This window comes from Euprymna scolopes, chromosome 40 (assembly GCF_053919585.1).
Source record: "Euprymna scolopes isolate OS-2025 chromosome 40, ASM5391958v1, whole genome shotgun sequence".
NCBI classification, from domain to species: Eukaryota; Metazoa; Mollusca; class Cephalopoda; order Sepiida; family Sepiolidae; genus Euprymna; species Euprymna scolopes.
The window spans coordinates 19,395,042-19,423,018 of record NC_136521.1 but is presented as its reverse complement, the minus strand read 5'-3'; the positions used below and the strand labels follow the sequence as shown (position 1 = coordinate 19,423,018).

The 27,977-nt window shown below is 30.5% G+C and overlaps 1 protein-coding gene across 6 annotated transcripts in view; it reads right to left on the bottom strand.

Annotated features, from left to right (window-relative positions):
• LOC145265412 (uncharacterized) overlaps nucleotides 1-27,977 on the bottom strand; it is a 305,510-nt gene that overhangs the window by 37,669 nt on the left and 239,864 nt on the right. For all 6 annotated transcript variants that reach the window (XM_080121241.1, XM_080121244.1, XM_080121240.1 and 3 more), the window contains 2 exons: nucleotides 18,736-19,031; nucleotides 4,741-5,251 (listed from right to left, as the gene is read on the bottom strand). In XM_080121241.1, the coding sequence (XP_079977367.1) occupies nucleotides 4,741-5,251; nucleotides 18,736-19,031 (807 nt within the window). The remainder of the gene's footprint in view (nucleotides 1-4,740; nucleotides 5,252-18,735; nucleotides 19,032-27,977) is intronic.

Here is a 27,977-nt window from a genome sequence, read left to right as displayed (position 1 = left end):
TAATAAATTGCTAAATATTTGGAGATTTAAAAGGATCGAGACTTAATAAATAGCTAAATATTTAGATATTTGAAAGAATCGAAATCTTTTAAATGACTAAATATTTAGCGATCTAAAGAAATTGAACCCTAATAAATGGCTAAATATTACAAAAATTGACCTAATGAATAGCTAAATATTTTGAGATTGAAAAGAATATACACATAATTAATAGCTAAATATTTAGAGATTTTAAAAAATTGAGATCTAATAAATAGCTAAATATTTGGATATTAAAAAACTCGAGACCTAATAAATAGCTAAATATTTAAAGATTTAAAAGAATCGACACCTAATAAATAGCTAATATTTGGTGATTTAAAAAAATAGAGACCTAATTAATTGCTTAATATTTGGAGATTTAAAATAATTAAGACCTAATAAATAGCTACATATTTGGAGATTTAAAAGAATGGAGATTAATAAATAGCTAAATATTTTTAGATTTAACAGAATCGAGACCTAATAAATAGCTAAACATTTGGAGATTTGAAAGAATCGAGACTTAACAAATAACTAAATATTTGGATATTTAAAAGAATGGAGATTTACAAATAGCTAAATATTTGGATATTTAAATAGCTAAATATTTGGATATTTAAAATCATTGAGAACTATGAATTGGTAAATATTTGGAAATTTGAAAGAATCGAGACCTAATAAATAGGTAAATATTAAAAGATTTTAAAAATTATAGCTTAATATTTGGACATTTTAAAGAATCGATACCTTATAAATAGGTCAATATTTGGAGATTTGAAAGAATTAGACCTAATAAATAGCTGAATATTTGGAGATTTAAAAGGATTAAGATGTAATAAATAGCTAAATATTTGGATATTAAAAAATCGAGACCCATTAAATAGCTAAATATTTGAAGATTAAAAAGAATCGATACCTAATAAATAGCCAAATATTTGGAGATAAAAAAATGTAGACCAAATAAATACCTGAATATTTGGAGATTTACAAAAATCGAGACCTAATAAATTGCTAAATATTTTGAGATTAAAAACATGGAGATTTAATAAATAACAAAATATTTGGAGATTTAAAAGAATTGATGTAATAAATTGGTTAATATTTTGATATTTAATAGGATCGAGACCTAATAAATAGCTAAATATTTGGATATTAAAAAAAAATCGAGACCTAATTGTGTCGGAATCAAAATTTGGAGATTTAAGAGAATCGATACCTTATAACCAGCTAAATATTTGTATATTTGAAAGAATCGAGACCTAATAAATAGCTAAATATTTGGAGATTTAAAATAATTGAGACCTAATTGTGTCGGAATCAAAATTTCATGACAAAATCGGTAATTGTAACAGAATCGGAAAAAAATATTGGAATAACTAACTTAAACACGCCATTAAATATATGCGTCTCTATATACATATTAACTCCCAAACTGATATAGGCTTGCTTAGAACATTAGAAATAACCACACAGAAATGTAAATATAACCACTTAACTCTTAAATTTATACTTGAACATTCTTAATTCACGCACACACACACGCACACACACACACACATAGCTATGTGTGTATTTAAAAATAAAATAATTGTTTTTTCTAATCTCATTTTCTTCACGTTCATGATTGTTTTATTTTTATTTTTTAATCTATGTATATATTTATTTTCGTATCTCCTAATTACTGTTTCTATCTTCCCCCTTACCTTTTCCAATTTCTCCCATATCTTCTATGTTTTTTTTCCTTTCTTCTTATATTATTGGCTCTTCTTTAATGATCCCAATTATTTCATAATGGTTTATATATTTTTTAAACTATTGCCTACATAAATACTATCCTTCCGATTTATCCTTTTATGTTGTACCTACTTTTAATTACCTTTTACCATTTTATCCCATTCTTTCATTTTTTTTTTATTTCTAAATGTCAAAAAGTCAGATTTTCTACATTTTCATTTTCCATAATTCTAGCATTTCTCCTCTTCTGATGAGAAGCATATAACTTCGAAATGCCATGGCCTAAAAGAATTTCCTTAATTTTCCCCTTTACTTTTATTGTTGTTCTGATGATATAATAAAGTTATATATATAACGTTTATTCCTAAGCTTTCATTTAATATCGTTGTATATATATATATAAATATATATATATATATATATATATATATATATATATATATATATATATATATATAAGGTATAATTAAGAAGAAGAATTTCATATTTGAAAATGTTTGCTTAAATGAAAGAGTGCTGCCTAAATACATATATTATTGCGTGTGTACATGTGATGAAAATTACAGAACAGATATTGCAACGCGATGGATAGATGAAAAAGGAGCAAACCAAAATTGTATGTAAAGTATTATTAGCCTGCCTATTCTTAGAATTCATATAATCTGGCTATTTGAAGTTTACCTCAAAACACAAAATGCTTTAGATTTATTGACATTTGACTTTTTCTTTCTGAAAACACGCACATAGATTGTATTAAAAACAAATTAGACCCAGTCGAACCCTCCATAATGTTTACCTATGGAACAGTGAACAATACTTTTTCTAAACATGCTTATAATAAAAGCTAACAATAATTTATTCTTCAAAGTTCACCGCAAAACTACACACAAAAATGATTATATATTCCTACTCCCACTGTAAAACAAAATAAAAAAAGCATGATAATCGGTTTCTTCCTATGTGGCTTCAGATTTTGTAATTTAGACTTAAAATTCAAATACATCACAAAATCTTTGAAATCATTACAATACCACCACATATTTTGTTTAATGATAATAAAAAATCCATACAAATATTTTCCAGAAAGAATAAGCAAAAATCAAATGCTCCAGACACTTGTCTCATAAACAGACATCTTCTTTTGACCACTCACGCCAATAATAAAATAATTTGTAACACTTCCAATAAGAAAACCACATCACAAGTTAGAAAACAAACATCAAAAACAACACAACATTTTCAAAACAGGGCCATACCTAATGCAGATATATATAGTATACCATGCCATAATTATCATCAAATATACTTTGCTGCAGCTAAAAAAGGACTAGAGAAAAGGCTTGGTGAACATAAAGAAGATATATATATATATATATATATATATATATAAGCAATTCTTCGAATGCATTAGACTCTCACTCATTGCAGTCCGATCATTCTTTTAACTTCAAACAAGCTAAATTCATTGAATTCAGTTAAAATACATCTCAGCAAAGACTTATTGAATCAATACTCATAACAAACTCGAACACAATTAAACAACGAAATCGCCTCTACAATTTATTTCCTTCAATTAGTAAACTTATATTATAAAAATACAAAAATCAACCAATCAAACACTCATTTCATTTCATATACATATCCAACATTTCGAATTCGAACGACTATATTCATTCCAAAGAAGAGCAGAAACAGCATCATCTTTTTTCCAATTCTAATTTTCAAAACGTCTAAATGCTGCTAAAAGAAATAACACAAATAACATCCATTTCATAAACACAAACATACTTTACAAAAATAGCAAATAAATTTGTAAATATTATACTGGTATTTTATTTCTTCAAATCAATCATGCTGAGGAAGTTGTGAAATAAAGACGAAACGTTGACGAACATATAATTTTGGTTTGTTTCATTTTCATCCCTATATATACAAGATAAATGAATAGAACTAAAAAAAAAAGTCTATTAATGATAATTTTCAGAAAACTTTTCGTTTCTTTCTTTTGTTTTTTGTTTTTTTGTTTGTTTGTTTTTGTTTTTTTGTTTTGTTTTGTTTGTTTTTTTCCTTTACCTTGGAGTTAGCAATTATAAAACGTTTAGTTTTGGAGTCGGTGTGATGCACTGTCGAGAATATGATGGACTGCCGAGTGTGGATGATGAATCGCTAATTTGTTAGCCTTGCAGAGACGAAATGGACATCTAATGAAGTCATCCGATATTTGCGATTCATAAAGAGTGAAGGTGACATGGAATGCTATTGCGAAAATGCCAAAATGAAAACTGAGTTTATAAACAGACTTTGTTTTTAAGAAATGGCGATATTACAAAGATAACAAAAGAAAGACCGAGGTAATAAACCTGCCTTTTTTGCACGAGAGAGCGTTATAGAATTGAGCTGTCACAATTATGGCATTATGGAAACGAGAAATAAGTGGGAAAAGACACTTATTTGGATTATTGTGGCGTTTCTGTTGTATTTTAAAAAATAACTCCTTCTTTGAATCTTGTTTTATTTTTATCTCTTAGGAATACATATTTATTTTAAAACTAATTCTGTCTTCCCAGGAGGAATTCATGCTTTATAATCCACAAAAAAACTTGGTACAACATACACAGCTATTCTTTTGTAAAAATTAATTATTGTTTTATTGAATTAAGTTTCGGTATAAACCTGATCGTTCTTTTAGTTTTTAAGTGTTTTAATGTTAAAAGTTATTCATAATAACTATCTTGCCTTTCAACACGTGTCGCTTACACCAAATTGGATTAATTCACGTTTGATTGCAAAGGCCTTCCTCTGGGGTTTGACGCTGGATTTTCCACATTAAAAATTGACCCATAACTTCCTTGGGGAGGCAAGTTGATAAGAACCTTATCAGAAATTGTTGGGAGCAATATCTGATGCTCACTTCGTTTTCTTGCATCCTAATAAACACGTTTTAAGCGTACAATAAAAGAAAAGATCGAAGAATGATCTACTTACAGTGTGGTGTAGTTGAAGCTGCATTCCATCCTTTTGCGGTTCTGTTGAAATTCGGTCCTTCGACAAGACTTTTAAATTCCGCTTGGAGGTTAGCATTCACAGTTGGTAGCGGAACGCCTATATTTTTCCTCGCCACCGGTGGGTCGGGTAATGGGGCTTTCTGGGCGGGCTTGGGCTTAGGTTGGATAATAGGCATCGGCTGCGTAATCATGTCGGCTAATCTATTCTGAGCATTCATCATTGAGACGGAGGGCGAGCTAATTGGCGGTTCGGACGGGGTGACCGGGGCCGACACGGAAGATGTTGTGTCATCAATTACCCACTTGTCACATCGAGCCTGGCGTTTAGCGAACAGCTTGGCACCGCGACCCTTGCTGTTTTGCAGATCGGAGATGATGCTCATGCAGGCGTTCGGATTGACTGCTGTGTGATCGACCTTCGGCTGGGTCGTCCTCATCGTTTCAAATTCTTCACGTGATAAACTCATCTTCGGTGCACTGTCTACAGAAACCTGCAATATAAAAACAAACAATGAGAATATGGCAAACATGTCCCATACCTCTTTGCTGCATACCTTTGTTCCATACTCCTTATGTTAGATCAAATGGGGCCATAATATCAGCTTCTATTTCACGTTGGTATTCTTTTCTTGAGATAGGTGCAGCAAGATTAGATTTGGGGAATCGTCTTGTTAAAAGCTTGTTGTAGTACCGTAAGGGTTCGGAAAAACACAACACGGTAATTAGGGAAAACATACTATATTGAATCTAAAAGTCATTAAAATGAATGAAGCGTATCCGTATAAGTCAGTCTGATAACCATGAGTAAAAAGTCGAGCAAAACTGCAGAGAGACATATTCTCTGGATTTGTATAGTAGGTGGAAGAGTTCATTAAGTAAGATTGAGCACAACAACAAAACTTCAATGCGACTACACGTATCAATTATGGTCTAAAGAAAGGAGATAAAATTAAACGATACTCTTAACACGTAATTGACTCTCTCTCTCTCTCTCTCTCTCTCTCTCTCTCTCTCTCTCTCTCTCTCTCTCTCTCTTTCGCCCTCTAACTTTGAATTTTGTGTGTTTGGAGAGTGACCACAACGTCCGGTTAATAAAACAAATATTAAATCGAACATTATATGAAATTCAAAACTGGCCACCAGAATGAGACTGATACATGTGCAAAGGTTTTAGGATTTAAAATGACACAAAACAAGTACATTAATATTGTAATTACGTTTAATTCTTGTTCTATTTTGTTTCCTTTTAAATGTTCTTTTTGTTATAATAAATGGATGCGAAGTTTTTCTTTTTGATTTACCACTTCTACATTACCATTAAAACGAGTTACTTATTATTTGAATCAATAAAACAATATATATAATACGTCGAAATACTCTATATGTAGTTCCGATGAAAGATACAAAAACAATTATTTGCATGTCTAATTAGCATAACATAGCATATTTTGGGATAAAATCCGTTTGTGTTTTTTTTCTTTTTCTTTATTATTTGTTATGTCACGTACTCACCAGGAAAATAAAATCTTGTCTCGCTCCTTATTTGTGTTTCAAAAGTTTATCTGATAATTCTCAAATTTCTAGTTTCAAAATCAGTTTCACAAAAATTAAGACGATAAAAATGGCGCATACTTAATTTACAAGTGGGTGTTTTTTACACCACTTCACTGCAATCCTTTTAATTAATTAATGTTTGGTGTAATACATTTTTAATTTGATTGTCTTATTTTCTCTCTCTCTCTCTCTCTCTCTCTCTCTCTCTCTCTCTCTCTCTCTCTCTCTCTCTCTCTCTCTCTCTCTCTCTCTGTATATATATATATATGTGTGTGTGTGTGTGTGTGTGTGATAGTTTCAGCGAAACTGTTAATAATAATTTAATAATTTTTTTTAGTTAAAAAATTTTTATTAACTTAAAAACTTTTCTTCTAACATCGTTCACTAGAATTCTTACCTACAGAAAAAAGCGAGAAGGGGACAGAATAAGGGCAAGTGGCTTGCTGATTTGTTGGCGAAATTACTCTCTCTCTCTCTCTCTCTCTCTCTCTCTCTCTCTCTCTCTCACACACACACACACACACACACACACACATACACACACACACACAGGTGAATTTAGAGATGAATTCGCCTCTTCTTTCTTTACGAACTAATTTAAAGATAAATAAATTGGTATCAAAATTACCAAAATGTTAAAATTTATTTGTTTACCCAAATAAATTTTAGTTTTCTATTTACAAGAAATGAATGAAATATTTATTATTATACTTTGACTTCAAGTAAAGAAATTTTGCAAAGCGATAAAGAGCTTGCAAAATATTAAAAAAAAAAAAAAAAAAAAAAAAAAGACATGTTTTAAAGTTATTTTAGCGATTGGCCCCCGCCATGATAGATTTCCTTAACTTCCTTGCAGAACATTATAAATTGACTTGAGTTTACGAGCGCCTCTCAATGGGAACGCTTTCAACCTGCTATCGGCCTTCCCAACCAGCACAGAATGCAATAAATCTTCCATACATTTGCATATTAGTTTTGATGAAATATTATTCTTTATTAATTAAATATTAAAATTGTTGATTTTTCTGTTTCAATTGATAACGTTATTCCTTTTTAATATTCCATCATTATTGATGAATATAAAAGAGTTTCATTGAATAATTAACGTCCAGTGTTTTAAAATTAAAATGGAAAATAAACGTATTAATTTAAATAAAATCTGTAGTTTTAGAAAGCGAATACAACACAGGTTAAAAAAAAAATCAAATTTTCGGTGGAAAATTTAGGAATAGAATCCATTTGAGTTTTTTCCTTTTCTCCATCATTTCTTGTGGCATGTACTCACCAGAAAGTATAGTCCCTATGTTGTTTTTACAGTGAGATTTTCAAAGGTTCAGTTAAGAGGAGCTCGCACGTTCGCGTGCAGTGACTAAGTAGAGTTTTTCCTTTACGTAAGCGATGTTTCAATTTAATTTGAATCTGAAGTTTTAGAAAGCCAATACAACGCGGGATTAAAAAAAACGTTTCTTGGATTATAATCAAATTTTCGGTGATATAACACCTTCTTTAGGGATAAAATCCGTTTCTGTTTTTTTCTTTTTTTCTTTATTATTTGTTATGCCACGTACTCACCAAGAAAATAAAATCTTTTCTCGCTCCTTATTTGTGTTTCAAGAGTTTATCTGATAATTCTCAAATTACTAGTTTCAAAATCAGTTTCACAAACATTAGGAGGATAAAAATGGCGCATACTTAATTTACAAGTGGGTGTTTTTACATCACTTCACTGCAAATTATGCTATCATGTAGTTTGCGCATTAGATGTTATATTTGATGATTGTAAAAAAATACCGAAAGGAGAAAGAGGTATGTATTGCATAAAATACGAAGGGTATTGTCGATCAAAGTGCACATTCCGAGGCACGCCCAAGATAGAGAAATCATGGTCTTAAGTTTGAGTGAATATCTAGAAGGGGGTAACTATAACAGAGCAAAAAGTATTTCTATCGTTTCCAATGTTACCGAAATGTAGCCTGTAAAATATTTTTTAATTCGTTCTGTTTTTCTCATTAAATCCCAGTGCAAATATAATTAAGAGAATATGTTCTTTTTGATCTTCCGTAGTAACCATTTCTTCGTCGATTCCGTCGGCCTGGTCCGTTAATCGGGTCAAACAAAGGCGGGAATGTGGCGCTGATACAAGCTTTACCGACTTTCAGACAAAATTCCTCCGAGATTTGCGAGTTCAGTTTAGCTGTTTTGTTTTACGGCATATGGATATTATTTAATGCAGGTCTAGACTAAACCATCTTAGTTATCTCCCTTGAACTGATATCCTAGTTATGTCCCTGGAATTTATTTTTCTTATCGCTAGATTGTGTACACTTTCTTGTTGAGAAGTATAAAAACTCCTTAAACGCATGTGTAACTTTTAGAACGACATCTTATTCTTTGGATGGTCCGTCAAGGTCGCCAGATGTTATTTGGTCGATTGCTGTCTTTGCATAGCTTTTACGAACTTTAACACCGATCCGTCAGACATTTTTGTAGCCTGGTCAGTACCAGATGGGTGACTTTTAGGAAAGCTGGCGTTGTATGTAGGAGGACGTCGACAGCTCTTTGTAAGAACTGCAAAAACCTAACGTTGTTATCTCCTCTGACGGGGGTATATATGCGATTGGGGACCGCTTGTGAAAACCAAAAGTCGCTGAGAGCAAACTCTGGACTATAGGGAGGATGGTCAAATAGTCTGCGATCTTCTCTGAGCATCCTTGGGGCAAACTTCGCGCAAATCTTCCGCATCTGCAGTTTCTTGTAAATAATTGCGTGTACAGTTCCTACACTGACATCAAGCTGTGTACTTATTGTGTCTATAGGCACACGACGGTCCTTATCCATGAATTTCTTCTTTTTTGGGGGGAGGCATCAACTCTAGCGTTCTGACTTCCTTATTCCCCCCCCCCTCATCATCCGTTAGTCTTCCTGCGATCCTGGAATCTCTTATGTCACTCAAAAACTGATGCTCGATTCATGCAAGATGGTCCAAAAACAATCTAAAGCACTCCATATGTTTCTGTGCCATTTTTACAAATTTAAAACAGAATTTTATTGCATATCGTTCTTCTAAAATGTTCTTACGTCCAGATTGCATTTTTGAAATTTACCAGCTGTGACAATCAGGCTTTAGTGGAGTGTATTCCAATTCCTGGTGTAGCTGTTCATTTCAATCTGAAATCGTAAAAATTGGTCAGTCATCTGATAAGTCATATAGCAATAACAAACTGAATTTTCGAAGGTATACGACAATTTTACATGTCTGTACGAAAAGTCTGGAAACTTATTGAAGGCACCTCGTATATAAATCCAGCTGTCTCTTCACTGTTGCTCGTTTATCTTTCTTCGGATTCACGTTATCCATAATAATACAACACACAACATGATGATCACGAATTCGCAATCTGCAACCCCATGCAGAGGGGTAATTTCGCCCTCTCCTTAAAATGTGGCTGCCTGTAAGCTGTTGGTGTGGACCCGTGATGCCTTAGGACAGCATCCTGGTGGCTGAATCGTTCTCCCACTTCAGCCTTTACTTCAGTTAGACGGAGAGGTCCGAGCCCATCAATCGGCTGGTCATGTCATGCCATAGAATTTGCAAATTCATCCCCAACCGTTATTATCCAATCTAATTCTTGACTTTATACATTTTTTTCTTCACAAATCAAAACTTGAAATCCGTGGCTAAAGTTCAATCGTGTGGAGAATAAATGCTCCGAATAATGTGTTCTAAGAGTATAAACTAATAATCTTAATTATAGGATCTCATTGATCAACTGCATTGAATCATAGATAATCCATAGATTTTTTATATGCCAATAAACAGGCAAAATGATGACTGCCTGTACAGGAATTATATACTCTAACACGTGATCGCTAAAACGTTAAAACTAGAATAAAAATACACAGTAACTTTATATCGAGTCGTTGTGCTAAAAAATTGTTTAACGCTTTTAATATATTCAAATTGGACTCATCCTTACATGTATTTATTGTATATGATCCCTACCACTAATCCCTTGTATATGATGCAGTTATTTTATAAGATGGCACCCTGACGGAAGTAAAAAAAAAAAAAAAAAAGTAGCAAGTGGTAACATTTGCCCTTATGGTTGTTGATCTGGAGAGCCTCACCTTTATTTGATCCGAACTGAGGTAATAGATTCAATTACAGTAGAACCCTGTACTGTACAAAAAATAATAATTTATTGAACTTTTCCCTATCGTTTCCTTTTTTATTTTTTGTTGTTGCTTTTTTATTTTTTTATTTATTCATTTTATTTTTATTTTATTCATTATTATTTTTTTTATTTTTTTGCAGATGCTAATTTTTATGTTTGGCTTTGGATCGAGAGCTTTTTTTCAATTAAGAACCTATCTCCTCTTCAGATCAATGTTTAGATCAAAGTGATTTTTTCTACAAAAACTAGCTTTCCATAGACAACGAAGAGATACAATTTATAAGATCAAATCAAGACATATTTATTACATTCATTTATACAGTGAAAAAAAATGCCACTCATAAAATCGTTAATAAAATTCATAATCCGTTCTGCAATCCATATATATTTTGTAGCTATAAACTTAACTCCATGCCTAACTTGTCCTCCAAATTTCAATCACGATTATCCAACAGTCATTGTTTCAAATACTACAGACTACTACTTCTATTTTTTTCGAGCCAAGAATTTTGGAAAATGTTTTTCTTGGGCGTAAATGATTTTCTAACGTTGGACCTGGTCAATACTAAATGGGTGACCATTTGGGACTTCCAGGTGCTGTATGTGCTCTCTGCTTATCTTGGCATTGTTTCCAGTCGTCCTGTTGTTATTTTTAGCGATATATTAACAGGTTATATACTTGTGTGCATCTGCTATATTTTACTTATCGGTTCGTGTATAAATCCTGATACAACCATCGGAAACCCAGGCTTCTACTTCTTTGTGAATCGTTTTTAATAATAATTTTTATCAAAGGAAACAACAATCACAGAAACCATCATAAAGACGGATTACTTTGGTCCGAGAGAGAATGATAGGCAGATAGATAGAGAGATAGCTCGTCCCGCTACATTTAGTTATATTGTGCGCTTAGAGACGACGCCCTGTATACGCCTTGTCTGTTTGAAATATCGCCAGACAAGAGAGAGAGAGAGAAAATCTCTACCCGAAAGTCGCATGGTATGGTCAACTTCTGATCTGGTGCCATCTGTGACCCTTAGTGTATCACTTAAACGTTTCTATTCAAACAGACCACGTAAGAGCAACTCCTGTTGCTCAGAGAGTCTTGATTTGAAGAGATCATTCGAGACTCCGTTGTCGAGGATTTGTCCGGCAAAAACTGATCCGTTGTGATGTGTTGGGCTGGAATATTTGTCCTGGATGGTCCTAGGAAGTTTACCATTCCAGGTATTTTCTCCCTTATTTGAGGAAGATTTTACTTGGTTGAGGTCATTTACGATACCGACAGGGATACTCAGGTAATTTTAATGGGCTAAAGTGCCCTCTTTTCAAATCTTTCTGTGGCGGGAAGAAAGTAAATAATCAGCCCTCGTTATGTAACATATTTATGTGTGCATGTTTACGGAAAAGTTATTCTTAGGCGAAATTATTTTGAAAGCACTTGATTTGTTTATGTTTGGTAAGAGATTTCTTGGAGTGTCATGCTAATACAGTACATACCTCTAACGAACGCCGCAGTTTTAACCCCCCCCCCCTGTATATAACACGATGTAACTATAATTTAATTTAATATTATCATCCTAACTTTTTATCATTCAAAAGAAGAAGCTCCAAATAAACAGCTAATATTTTTAAAAATGTTCACAGCATACAAAAATGATGAAAATACAAGACAAAATCGTGTTTACATTATCGACGCTTTAAAACAACGTTCCTATGTAGTGACGTTTTTTAAGCCGTAGACACACCCATGTTTTAAAAATCTAGCAAAAATCAAATTATTGTCATATTTTCCTGATATTTTCGATATTTATTCATTATAAAATAAAATTACATAATAAAAATAGGTTTCGTTAAATATATTGGAGAAAATATTTCTTTTAAGGATTTCTACCCCCCCCCCATATATTGTTTTTTTTTATCCATTTTTATTGTACATTTTATTTATTCATAAATTTCTGCAAAAATGATCTTTCATAGAAATTGACCAAGACTATAGTAAACACACGAAACGATGACGTCAGTAATTAATGTGTACAATGATGACGTTCTACACAACGGGTTGGAGATGCCTATAATACAGTGTCATGCTAAACGATTCAATAAATATGTTTTCCTCAAATCGTTTTCCTTCTGTTTTTTTTTTTTTCTCATCAAATGATGCTAGTAGAAAAAAGTAGGCTTTGTGGCTTAATTATTTAGTGTTCGTATTTTCGCAACCATTTATTTACATTTAAGTGACGTCATAAACGGTATTATGCTAAACTCGTTCCTCTCGCCTGTCGGCAAAATCGGAGTGCGGAAGATACACTTTGTCCAGAAGAAACCTGTTTGATTTTTCGAACTCTGATTTTTTCTTTTTTTTTTTTTTCTTTTTTTTAGGGGGGGGGGATTTGTTCTTTGTGTTGTGTGTTGTGTGTTGTGTGTTTGCTTGTCTCTTAACTTCTATTGAGATCTAAGCTTTGTGCGACGTTCCGACATGTTATCAATTTTCACAAAAAAAGGTGAGGTTGTTACCCTCCACCTACCCCTGACCCGCCAAAAAATCTGACTCACAAGCTAACAACTCTATTTCTTAAAAGATAGTGTTGAATCTTATGTTTACATCGTTTATAGAGGAATGGTCTCATAGAAACAGGAACGCGATCAATGCGTGTGTACGATAATGAGGGGTGAGAAAGTGATGAAGGAGAGGCGATGTGTGTTTGTAAGAGAGGGGGGGAGAACGAAGACCAGAGAGTGAGATGAGAGAAGAGGATGAGGATATTTATTTTCGGCAGAACGACGCAAGAACGAACAAGGTTGTATATAAATAACTCAATAGCCACTCTTTTTACAATAACGAATTTGCGATTTGCTTCAAACGAAAGTTGTAATTTGTAAGGTACAGCAAATAATAGGATTTGTAAAAGAGCCACAAAATATGTTAACAAAAATAGAACATTTAAAACAAAATCATGTTTTAACAAAGTGTGTGTGTGTGTGTGTGTGTGTGTATGTGTGTGTGTGTGTGTGTGTGTAGATGTTATTTGTTTTTGTTTTGCGATACTTTTTGAATGAATTCAATTATATATACGAAAGTGCATTTTTACCTAAATGCGAGTTGGCAATAATTTTCCCTTTGACCAATTTCCGTACCCCCAAATGGGGGGGGGGCATATGTATTATTTTTATTAAAATATGATATAATTATCCACTATGGTATAAATGTTTACTTTCGCACACATTTTTAGCTACATATATGCATACATATTTCAGTTTTGATTTTATATTAAGTCCAGCTTCTACAGACCGTAGACAATATAATAGAAAAATACTTAAAAAATGTCGCCACTGAAATATGTATGCACGTATGTAGTTTTTTTTAAAAAAATGATAAATAAAAGTTTATACTAAAACACAGTTTTCATTGATATTAATCATTGTCTTATAAACACTAAAACTCCATGAAATTAACATCTAAATGAATATATGTACTTCCATCCCGTCACGCAAAGTTCATCAATCGGGTTGAAAAATATTGAAGTGCATTCAGTATTGTATTTTGTTGTTGTTGTTGTTGTTGTTGTTGTTGTTGTTGTTGTTGTTTTTGTAGATTTATATATCATTTTTCTTTAATCTATTTATTTAGTTAATATATATTTTTATTTTCTGGTCAAATTATTCAAAGGGGAAATATCTGTTTAGGCCTAGTTTTACATCTTAATGCTTAAATTGTGGTATATTCGTGCTTAAAATTGATATTCTCTATATTTTGTTTATTCTGTGTATTGTCACAATTATATGATTAAAGAAGGCTGAAAAACTGTCTTTTTTATAAATTTATGAAAAATTATCAGCATTTGCTGACGTATATATATATATATATATATATATATATATATATATATATACATATATACCGATATATATGTTTTGTATTTGGATGTTTATATATATATATATATATATATATATATATATATATATATATATATATATATATGAATGTAGTTTTTTTACAAATGTATGTTCAGATACAAAAATATGAATTTATTTGTTTGTGTATATATCAATATATGTCCATACTTTTATATGTGTATGCGTATACATACAGAGAGATTTGTTACAAGTAGTCATGTATGTATGTGTTTATAAATTTAAACATTGTTAAACAACACAATTCTTCAGGTTGTTTAAACTCTTTGTCTTTTTTTTTCCTGTGAATTTTCTGTGTTAAAATCAAGAAGAAAATGAATGCTTCATAAGTAGCACGATCACTTTTGATTCTTCTTTCGAATCATCTTCTGAGTTTCCGGAATATAAATTTGTAAAAGTTCTTCTGAAACTACGCTTTTTTTGTTGTTTTGTTTTGACCTTTAACAAATTTACATATGGCGTTCTCCAATGTTTTTATTCTCTTCTTATCCAGCTTTTTGTTAATTTAATTCTTGTCATCTGAAGATGATTCAACGAAGAATTGAAAATACTCATGATACTAATGAAAGATTGATTATTTTTCGAACATGTATATATACAAAAGATATTATTAGGAAAATCGAAAACATAAAATGATATAAATAAGCCGATGAATTTTGTTATGTTTAATAATATTTGATTACATAAAAGAATGCTGCCTAAATGGCACAATGTTTATATATAAATATATTTAGACGCATATGTTGATAGACGTCTATACTTATTTATTTATTAAGTATTGCGTTACGAGTTCTACCACTTTCCTTGCTTTTTGTATCATCCTAATTATCCAATTATAACAACAAAATAAATAAATTATACATTTGTTTGCAGGTTTGCATGTTATTAATGTGCATGTTATTAATGTGCAGTGCAAATCACATGGTTACGGTGCTGGCTGTAGATCTCCAGTAAAGAAGTCAAAGAAGATACAGAAATAAATACAAACAAAACAGTTCCAGCAACATTGGTGTGTACCAAGGAAAATGACTGTAGATTACGGGAGAATAGAAAGGGACAAAATATTGACAGAGTTTAATAATTTTTATGAAGATGATCAAAATAATTGCAGTTTAATTAATTAAAATAATAATTTGTTTTGAAAAGTAAAAAAATAATAATAATAACTTTCATTTTAAAAGTACATATAGTTTAAAGTTAAAAATACATATCTTTTTTTTTTTTGAAAGGTAAACATGATTTTAATTTTATATGGAAAAATGATTTTTAATATAAGTAGAAATCATAAAAGAAAAATTTAAAACTTTATTATAAATAAAATCGATTATGAATAATTCTATAATTAAAATAAAATTAAAATGTTTTTTTTTAATATTTTACAAACGATCTAGTAAATTGATTATTAGACAGTTTTTCAATATTATTAGCTAAATATGTTATGTATACATGAATTATTAAAGAAAACCCAAGTTTTACCAAGACCAAAAGTATGTCTATATAATTAATGAATAAAATTTATGAATAAAATAACTAGTTAGAACATAGAATTTTAAAAACCGTAACAGTTTTTATATATTTAATTAAATATATTTTGAAAAAAAATAAACAGTTGTATTAACAAAATCTCATAAATAAATGAATTATAAAATCAAAAATAACAGTCTAGTTAACAATATCATTTTTATTAACAATAACAGTTTAACTATATAAGTTATTAAAGATGCTTTGAATAAATGACTTAGAAAAGCAAATATAACAATTTGTATATGAATAACTAAATAAATAAATGAATATAAACAGAAATAATAACAGTTTTACTAAAAACTTAATATAAATAAATTTTCTAATAAATGAAGTATTAGATTCGAATATGTTCTCAACAAAACAATTATTAAAGTAAAAAAATATTTAAGAAAATCGATTTTAAAATGAATAACTAATTCGATTAGGAATAAGTAAAATAATAAACTAAAAATAGTTATATATAGTTCACTAAAAGAAATTTAGATAAATATATATAAAAAAATAAAAGTAAAATAAATATTTTGCGAATCCATTAAAAGTCTAAATAAACTAAAATATGTTTGATAAAAAAGACATGATTTAAAAAAAAAATCAGTTATTCTATTGCCAACTAAATTTATTGGAATTGTAAATAAATTATTGAAGTAAAAAAGAAGTTTTCTATCATTAATGTAATGTAGATAAATGTATTTTTCTTAATAACGGAGTAAAATAAATATTTTGCGTATGTAAATTATTAACATATACACAATTCAACTTTTCCATATAAACAAAAAATAATATTTTTCTATTCAGTGAAATTGATAATTGTTAATCGACTAAATGCGTTGTAACTAAATTAATTAAGTAATAAATCGATTGGTTTAAATTTATTAAATAAAACGAATAAATATATTGGTTTAAATTAATTAAATTATACTAATAAATAGATTGGTTTAAATTAATAAAATCAAACTAATAAAGTTACCTGAATAAATGTAAAAAAAATATTAAAAGATGTTATTAAGTACAGTAAAACTTCATTCATTAAAATAAACATAACAACATTTTCATATGAACTGAAATTGGTTGTAAAATGAATGAATTGTTTTGGAAACTAAATAACGGTTGTATATATATATATATATATATATATATATATATATATATATATATATATATATATATATGTTCATCATTAAACTAAAAATGAATATATAGTTTAACAAGAAAGACCGTAGATAAATATATATAAAAATTAAAACGTGCTCAATGAAGTAAAACAAAAGTTTTAGAAAACATTGAAAATATTAGTAAACAAACGATAGGTTTTTCCCTGTACTAAAATTAATTGTAAAACAGGGTGATTATTAAAAAAGGTTATTATAACAGTTATCGTAAACTTAATAACCGATAACTACATTAATTATTAAACTAAATAAAATAAATGTTGTTTAACAATAAGAATTTTAGAGAAGCGCATATTCAAAGTCAAAATGTTTTCTACGGGGAAAAATAAATATTTTGCAAACCAGTCAAAATAAAAGTCAAGAAATAATAAAATATAGTAGAAATATTTATTAAAAAAATGGTTTAAATAAATATTTTTAGATGCAAACTTACAATGTTTGCATATAAAAATATTTATTTAAACCATTAATAAACCGAATGAATGAATTTTCAAAAAAAATCATATTTTTACACCAATTTTACAATAAAATATAGGAGAATTGATAAAAAATACAAAGATTCATATTATTTGAATTTTCAGACTAATGTTCCTATTTTGAATGTAATTTTCACAACGTTTTGGTCGATGTAATCTTCGACTTTCTCCAGGTGTATCTTGTCGAACTCGGGAATCTTTTTATCAAACTCGGGATTTGAATGGAATTTATTTACTTCCTGAGTTTGACACAAACATTTCATAGTTCGACAAGATACACCTGAAGAAAGTCGAAAGTTACATCAAGCGAAACGTTGTGAAAAGACGAGAACAGTAATCCGAATAATCAAAATAAAATAAATAACCAATCCTCATCTCAAAAATTTTGAAACATAAACAAAAAAAGTTTTTCTATAAGCGAAAATTGTAGAACGAACGAATGAATTTGAAAAAAATAATAGGTTTTACACGGTAAACGCACCTAATTTGGGAAAAAGTATATAAATAACTAAATGATTATAAATGATGTAGACTTCAATTCAAAAAGTCTTTTATAACGTAAAACAAAACCTTTGTGAATATATTAATAAATGATGTAAACAGGAAGTCATTTTCTGTATAGAATGAATACATGATTATAGAAAAAATAAAATTGATCATAAATGAAATCGATTGTCCATAATATCAATTATAAAACTAAATTAAATATATACTTTAAGTTAAAAAAAAGATATCCATAAAAAATAAAATATTTCAATAAAAGAACTGATTTTTCTATATCATAAAATAGAGAGTACTTATGTAGAATACGGATTGTGCTATTTTTAGATCATTTCTTCAAAATAAATTCAATATATTTAGTTTATTAAATTGTTAGGTGAAAGTGCAGAATAGTTATAACGCGCCTTCCCCTTCTAATGTCAAGAATAAGTTTCTAAATAATAACATTATTATCTCAGCAAAGTCCGTATTCTACATAAAAGGGAAAGTGTAGAATAAACTAATAATTAAAAAAAAAAAGAATTCGTGGGTTAAATAGATTGTTATAATAAACTGATTATTAAACTAAAATAAAAGAGTTGTATATAATTAGCGAGAAGGGTTGTTGATAAATGTATAAACAAGTTAAAAAAAAAACGGAGAAAGAAAACATGTTTACCTGTTGTGCTAGCTTGGGTATGCGGAATTGAAAGAGAGGCTTCGTTCCGCCCTCAGATTGATCCAACTCACTGCTGAGTTCTTCGAGATCGGCAACGTTACCTTCAGAATAGCCGTCGTGTATCCACTTAATAGAACGTTTCTGGCGCTTGGCGAACATCGTAGCGCCTCGAGCCTTCGTATTGGCTGCTGCCGTCAGCGATTGGGAGATCTTCTTACATAAGTCTATCTGATCCTCTATAGTCGGGTAGACACCTTTTGGATCATAGTAAAACGACGAATCCGAGTATATCTTCTCTGGAGAACAGAATAAAAGATATATATATATATATATAAATATATCGAAATGAATACATGCGAAAGTTGGTTCTTTTACATTTATGATTGCTACCTTATCATAAAAAGAGGCCCACAATTATTTAAAGTAATAACACAACATCACCTGTTGAAATACTATATATATATATATATATACTATAGAACAAAAACTCACAGTTATGTGTATACTTGACTCGCATAATGATTTTTTAAGAAATATATAAAAACTAATGCTTGGTGTTATTTATTTGTAATTTTATCGTCCTATTTTATATATGTATACATATATACATACATACATACATACATATATATATATATATATATATATATATATATATATATATGATATCAAAAGGATATAGTGTTTACTTGATATACGCAATGGTAAATTTCAATCTAATATAAATACCAGTATTTATATATAGATAATTTAATCCCAACCGAATAAAAAAGCTCAATACGCAATAGAGAGTAGAGCTAATTATAAGAGAAAGAAAATTAAAACTGCAAGTTGAAATTTACAATCAAAATTTATTGTTCGAGTGAATATTCAAAAAAAAAAAAAAGAATAGCATTCTTCGAAACTCCGCGGAATAAGGACTTTGTAAATTGTTTTTGGAGTATTCAGTCGAACAATAAATTTGGATTACAAATTTCAACTTACAGTTTTAATTTTCTTTCTCTCAAAGAGTTGCTTATTATACTGAAATTCACTTGAATGCAATATTTTAATCTGGGAATTTTTCTTATTTCTATTATTTATGGTATACATAAAGCGGATCTGTCACCATAAGGTGGAACTAAAGTGTAATAATTCTGGGAAAAATTATACAGAAAGTATTTGAGTAAAATATTTTAGAGATTAAAAGTTATATTATGACCAACTCAAGTTCGTTGCAAAAACAATTAGGTGCTCCATCATAAGTTCTGCAAAAGCTAATATAAATTTATTGCGGCGCATATATGGTACTGGGCACACGTGAAAATCGCATTACACAAATGAAAATCGCATTACACAAATGAAAATCATAGTTTCAAATAAATTAGCAGGAAATAATCTTTGATATACTTACCTGTCTGAAAAAAAATGGATACCTACACCAGAAATCAGGAAAAAATGTTCGAGTAAAAATTTAATTAAAATTAAAAAATTACGCCCTTAATGACTAGGCCGTTTACTTTGGAGCAATATGATAAATTATTTAGGTAGCATCAAATTTGAGTAAGAGCAATTAAAAATAGTATTCGCAGACTTTTTTACTTGCCGAAACATCAGCGAAATATCGGATTTCATCGAATGCTTTCGCACTTTTTCTTTCAAGAGGAAAAATATGGTTCCCACTTTTGGCCGCATAGTATATATTGTGCAAGAATATATACTGCACTACCTCCAAAAGAGGTATTAATGACTGGGAAAATGGCGAACAAACATATGCTACACAGCTCCTAAAAGAAGGAAGTAATGCCTGGGAGGATGGTCTCATAGCGAACACACACACACACACAGACATATATATATATATACATATATATATATATATATATATATATAATCACGTGCTCCAAGGGAGAAGGTAATACCTGGAAGGTTGTTATCATGACAATAGAAAATATACCACACTACATTTATAAAAATATAAGGTAAAGTATAGGATGATGATATCATTGAAACAGAACAGATACTACATTACATCCATTCAAACAAAAGAATATGAGGAAGTAATTCCTAGGAGGATTTTATTATGACAACATAACAGTTACTGCACTGTTCGCCCCCTGAATTGAGCATTAAAAGTTAGCAATAATTTCGACTCGCAGAAATGATAGTAAAGTTTCAGATTGAGAGAAATTCCGACTTCAGACTCTACTAGTAATAAATAAAAACTAATTAATTACTTTTATAATGGGTGAAAATTTTTTAATGATAGTATATTATTTCCTCGTTCCCTGTGCTGATTTTTTTTTTTTAAATAATAATGAGGTTCTACTTTTGTGGCGATTACATGTAAACAGTGTGAAAAAGTAGGCGATAAAAATTAAAAACCAACAACATTACAGTTTGACTTTAGATTGGAGGATCACTTTCGCATAACGCAAGATGATCATCCACTTATCAGCAATCGAATTTAAACAAATTGGAGTTTTATATTAGTTTTCTACGTAGTATCTTAAATTTTGAAATAAATGAAAACGTAATTCATGCTATATCCATTTAAATAAATTAAATAAATACTACTTATATATATGTGTGTGTGTTTTGTTTTGTTTTGGTAAAATGTTTTTCAATTATACTTCACTCTTTGTGTAATCCAATTCTTTTAACTTAGAAGCTCAACGTTCATTAAATATAACAGCAGAGCATATATGAAATAATAAAAATATAGCTACATTCTAAAATCAAAATATTTTTTTTCAGATCTGCTTCGTTACACAGAAACACTTGTTTATTTTTATATCACTATCGAATCTTCTCGTGCATACACTCATCAGAAAAATAGAAAATCTTTGTCTAGAAAGAAAAATGCATGACAGGAAAAAGAAAAAATATAAAGAAAGAAAACTCAGCATCGCGTATTTGTTTAGGTAGCCATCTTGGTTCATATTGTAAAGCTAGTAAAGTGTTCGTTAACATTTGAATTTAAAATTTTCTAAAAAAAAAAACTATTGGTAGCTCAAACTCCAGAGAACGTCACAAGTTGTTTTCCAAGAGAAATCTTTGATGATGCCATGTGTGACTACTCCTAGTGAGTAAATAATACTGCATGGATACATCAAAGGGCACTGCTGTTAATAACTATCGGCTCATCACCTGCCTTCTACTGACATCAGGCATTTTCACAGATGAGATTTACAAATATCTGGAACAACAAGAGATCTTATCGGAGGAACAAAAGGGATGCAGACGAGGTAGTAAATGGGCTAAGGATGAATTGTTTATTGCTAGAACAATATTTCAGGATTGTAAAAGAAGATCCACAAATCTATGGATTGATTACAGCAAAGCATAAGATCTGGTCTCACATATCTGGAATAAGCAATGTGTGAAGATATTTGAGATCACCAGCGAATGTGTAAGATTTCCTGGAAAGAAGTATAAAATAATGCAAAGTGTCAAACGTGGAAGATCGTGGGAAAGTTCATATGAAGAGAGGGATTTTTCAGGAGGAAAGCTTGTCGCCATTTTTGTTTGATTTGGGTATTGTACTCTTATTTATATTACAAAAGGTAAATGCATGTTCTAGGTGAGGAAAGAAGGAGTATCGGGTAGATTATTTATTTATGGATGACTTAAAGTTGTATGCAAAGAACGAAGACCAGTTAAATTTGCTTGTAAGGACTGTTCAAATGTTCAGCAATAACATGAGTTTAGAAGTTGGCATTAAGGAGTATGGTGTCTTGAAATTGAAAAGGGAAGAATTGTTGAAAGTAAAGGAATAAAACTTTTGAATGGGGAAATCATAAAAGAAGTTGGAAATTAGATAAAATAAAAGAAGCTGAAATGAAGGAAATAATAGGAAAAGAATACAAGAGAAGACTACGTTGGTTCTTAGGTCAGGTCTAAATGAGAAATCAAAATATCTGTAGTAAACACATGGGCAGTAGATTTATTTCGATATGGAGAAAATGAGCTAAATGATATGGACTGTAAAACACGAAAAACAATAATGAATGAAGCTCTTCACCCAAAGAGTGAAAATCGATAGGTTATATGCAAAAAGAAAAGAGAACGGATGAGGACTGTGAGGTGTAGATCGATGTGTAAGAAGAAAATAGTCTGAAAATTTACATTTACATTAATCTGTAATAAAAGCTATAAAGGGGGGGTAAAAATTTGAAACATTGCAAGATAGTGAACCAGTGAGAAGCAAGGAATTTAAAGAATAAAAAATGAAAAACAAGTGGATTGAGAAGAAAAGGCACATGGCTCATTCGGTAGACAAAAAGAAACCTGGCAATGGCTGTTAATATGTCTTGAAAGTTTGGACAGAACCCCTAATATGTGCAAGAGCTCAGGACAAATTATGTGAAGTATCACATTGATAAAACGGCTGAAAGTTCCCTATGTCGACTATGTGGACAGAAAGGTGAAAATGTACAAAACCTCGCCAGTAATTGTGAGAAGTTAGTACAAAAGGAATACAAGAGACGGCATGACAATATTGCGAGAAAGGTTCATTGGGATATATGCAAGAAAAGAGGGTTGGAATGTAATGAAAAATGGTAGGAGCATTTTCCAGAAGGAGTAGTGGAGCATGATAGTGTGAAATTATTGTGGAATATGAATATTCAACGTGATAATGTGATTGAAGCAAGGAGATCAGAGTTAGTTTTATTTTAAAAAAAGGAACTCAAGGAATCATTGATATAGCAGTGCCAGCTGAATGTGGGGCAAAAAAGAAGGTCGAAAAGTACCAATCCTTGAAAATGGAGATAAAATGATGATGGAAGTTGAAAAATGTACAAGTTATACCAATTGTGATGGGAACTCTGGGTAGTGTTATGAAAGGATTTAAAAAGAGAATTGAGAAAATTGGGATCGATTGCAATGTTGGAGTACTTCAAAAGACTGTTTTGTTCGGAATCGCTAGAATCTTGCGAAAAGTGCTAGAAGACTAAGAAAAGAAGATGCTGATAGCATATTTTCATTTGTTATGATATAAACTTGTCAATGTAAACAACCAGACACAGGATGATGCTGAATACTAAGGATGATGCTGAATGATGCACTAGAGTAAGTGAAAGACTGGAAGGACACAAACAAGAGGAGATCCACATTTCTATTGAAGATTTGAGAAAACAAATGAAGTGCATGCTTAAGTGGAAAGGACCCGGACCTGATGGAATTCATCGGTACTGGTCGCGATTTTTTACAGGAATCCATAGAGGCTTGCTGTTTCTCTGGATGATTGTGCCAGATTGTGCCAGATACCAGAATGGCTTGTACTGGGAATGTGTACTTTAATAATGAAAGATCTTGCTAAAGGGTCAGATGTTGAAATTGACCAATTGCTTGCTTCTCTCACCTTCATTTATTTCCTATAAGGATTATATTTCAGTAATAAATTTGTATAACTTTCCAATCACACTGTAGTTATCGATCTACTAACTATCTACCTATCTATCTCCTTGACTATATATATATATATATATATATATATATATATATATATATATATATATATATAGCGATGTCTCCGTTCAGTTTGGAAAGACAAAGTATACCCCCTGTAGGAGCTACTGCATGTGTAATTGTGAGGCAAGGGTTGCGCAATCACTAACAACGCCTCTCCTGAATCGGCATTGTTTGAGTCCAGTGGCAAAGAGAAGTCCAGAACGACTGAAACTATGCCAAGATAAGCATATATATATATATATATATATATATATATATATATATATATATATATATATATTACACTGATTAAAATCGTTCAATTCCTGGTTGGCGGTATGTGCTCCGAGTGGGGATATCATGTTTTTACCATTAAATGTATATGGACTATCAATTTCACGAACATGGTAATAATACAATAGAAACAACGAAAGTTATTTGTGTAATGTAGTCAGATGCAGAAATGATGATAAATTGCCAAAAATGTTTCGAGATGAGTTGGGTGTGACCTTTCTGCAAAAAAAAAAGAATCGCTTTTGAATAAAGATCTTTTCGATGCTCAGCTTGTATCAGCTCTTCGCCAATTAAGTGAGTCCTTTTTGACCTCATCTTCTGATGCTGAACTGTAAACGACACCCTGAAGTTAATGGAATATTTTCTTGGCAAAAGTAAACACCAATCTAAAATACAAATGCGGCCACCTTTAATAGAAACGAGAATACACTCTTTATACATATCTCGACCTTCAAGTTTAATTTAAAGTATTATATCTGCATTCACGTGGTTAAGTTAGCTAGTACTAACATTGACTAGTGCATATATTGACGGTTAAGTCATGCGAAGCATTTCAAAAACAAAGTACACAATGGTTAAATAGAGATAGTATTATAAAATGTTTATGATATGAGTTGGTACATGTTTAGTGAAGGTGTTTATATACTTATTGCAGATGATTGGCCGGTGATGGGGAAAATATCTGGTTCAGAGTTTTAAAGCCCAAAATTTAAATATTTTTAAGGTGCTGGGAAGATGCTTATAGTAGTCTAGTACACTGGAAAATATCTGACTCCTAACGCAATCCTTTACCTAGATAAGAGTCAGATGCCTCCTAAGACGCGGCTAATGGAGGTGGGGCGCATGTCACTTTTTCTTACATTGACTCATCTAGTGAGTGATGAACTCTTCTGTGAGAGCAGAAGAGCTGTTGTCAGTGTTCTCCTAGTGAACGATGCTTGTCTGAGGTTCAGTGATTTTTTACTTGGAAACATGACTATCTTTTTCAATCGAGGTTCCATACTTTGATTGTTATCGAATTAAAATATTACAAGCTTTGTGTTTATTCCAGATGGTAGACCTCCATGGCCAATCAGTTTTATGTCCATACATACATTTAATAAGTCTTAAGTGGTCTCGCGGTATGGTCCAATAGATATCTATGCATTAGTATGTATATACACACACACACGCACGCACACACACACACACACACACACACACACACACACACACACACACATATATATATATATATATATATATATATATATATATATATATATATATATATATCCCAGGTTAATATTTTTCAGAGGTGAAGCAACTAATGAATTTTCACGAGGTTCATACGAGAGTGCTCAATACCGAAGTAGGGCAAGGTATGCTTTTCATTTGTTTTACATGAGCAATTATATATCGCTGTTGTTTCTTTCTGAACTTTACCGGTTACATTGCTTTGAATTTTTGTTTAAAAACTTTCTAATTTTTTCTGATGAGTCCATGAAGAAAATATCCAGTATTGACCTACAAATATCAGTTTTTGCCCCTAGTTTTTTTTTTTGAAAAAGATGATTGGTATGATGAATATAATATTGGATTTGAAAATCTAGTATAAGTGTTATATACATATATTTATACACACACACACACACACATATATATATACATATATATATATACATATATATGTATATATGTATACATAAACATATATATAGCACTAGTAATAAATAATGCTGCAAAACTATTTGTATATCATTATTATTCTCTCACTATACGTATGTACGTATGTATGTTGTATGTATGTATGTATGTATGTATGTATGTATGTATGTATGTATGTATGTATGTATGTAATGTAATTTATGCTTAATATAGGCTAAAATTATGCCTCGTACTCATTGTTAAACTGACAGCATTGTATTGCCTCCATAAGTATATCAACTTTGATCTGAGTTCGACAAAGTGTAATAACACAGTTTTACATCTGATTTGTGAAGTAGTCTGAAAGAAAAAGAGACCGATTCTAATTCGTTTCTACTTTTTTTGTTGCTCGCATAAACCTGAATGTGATAACTTTGTATTTTAGCTCGTTCGTTGAATTGTGTATTCTATGACTTGTATATTTGTAATCTATTTTATACATCATTTTGTTTTATCTTTCGTTTGCCCTTGCTCTAATTTGTCAGCTCTCATTATTTTGTCATTGTAAAAATATTTAGATATGAATATTTAATATTTGCATTGGTCCTTTGTTAATACATTGTCACACTCTCTTTGTATTTGTCTCTTTTTGCAATGCGGTACCTTTTTTTATTTCAATTTGAAATTAGAAAAATATGTAATCCGGAGGGTTACATATTCAGTTCAGATTAGAGTTTTTGAATCAGCAAAATGTGTGTTTGCTAAGCCAGCTAAATATAAGCAATAAAAGACAATATAAAATTAGTCTCTTTCTGCTCATGATACTTCCCTTTCCTTCTTCTAATTTTGTTCTGTCTTTCTCCATACACTTACGGGTTAAATAATAGTAATACTATATTAAATAATAGTAATTCTATATTAAATAATAGTAATACTATATTAAATAATAGTAATTCTATATTCGATTTTGTTCATAACGGACTCTTCTAAACTTTGTTTTCCTTTCCTTGTTACTTTTGACTTTTAATAAACAGATAGATGGTTGTGTAGTGTGTGATAAAAGCGAGGGTGATAGACACGGTATAAAATAAAATTCGAATGGATATCAAATAACATAGAGTGAGAGAGGGTGAGAGTGATAGATAGAAAACTTAGTAAAAAATTGTGTCACGTAGTGAGTTCACTGTAACATGCGACTAATAAGGACAATGAAATTATAATTTATTCAAACATAACTCAATCCCTAAACTGAGGAGTATTTTAGCAGAGATTTCACCAAACCGAGCACATGTATTTTGCTCAACTATAAAAGAAAACGGATATTAAGCGAGCTTGTGTGAGCATCTGATGATTTGCATATCGGCATTGTTTTAATTTCAAGTGAAAGAAATAGCTGATTGTAAATATTGAAAATACGTCAAGAGAAATATCCTAAACCAATTTGAATGAGCAACAGCACATCAGACAAAACCTTGAATTAAGCTATACGCAAAAATAATAAATAAAGACATGCATGCCAAACAGCATCAGAACGTGACAAACAAGACCATGAATTCAGTGCAGTCCACAATTAAATTAACCCGAACATGGGTAAAGAAATTATTTCTGGGTGATCGAAAAAGAAAAGCAGAATAGTGAATAGAAATAACAACTAAGATGAGAACAAATGTAAATCAATGGTGTGGATAGATGTCGCGTTTGAAATGCGACTATGAATGTTTTAATAATTGCAAGATTGAGATTAAAATGTAAATTGCAGACATTAAATCCTTTTATTTTGAAATATGCTGATTAAACAATCTATTATATATATAAAAGTGAACGTGTGTATGTGTGTGTGTGTATATTTTCCTACTCTGTCAATTTTCAGTCTACAGACTCGAAATTTG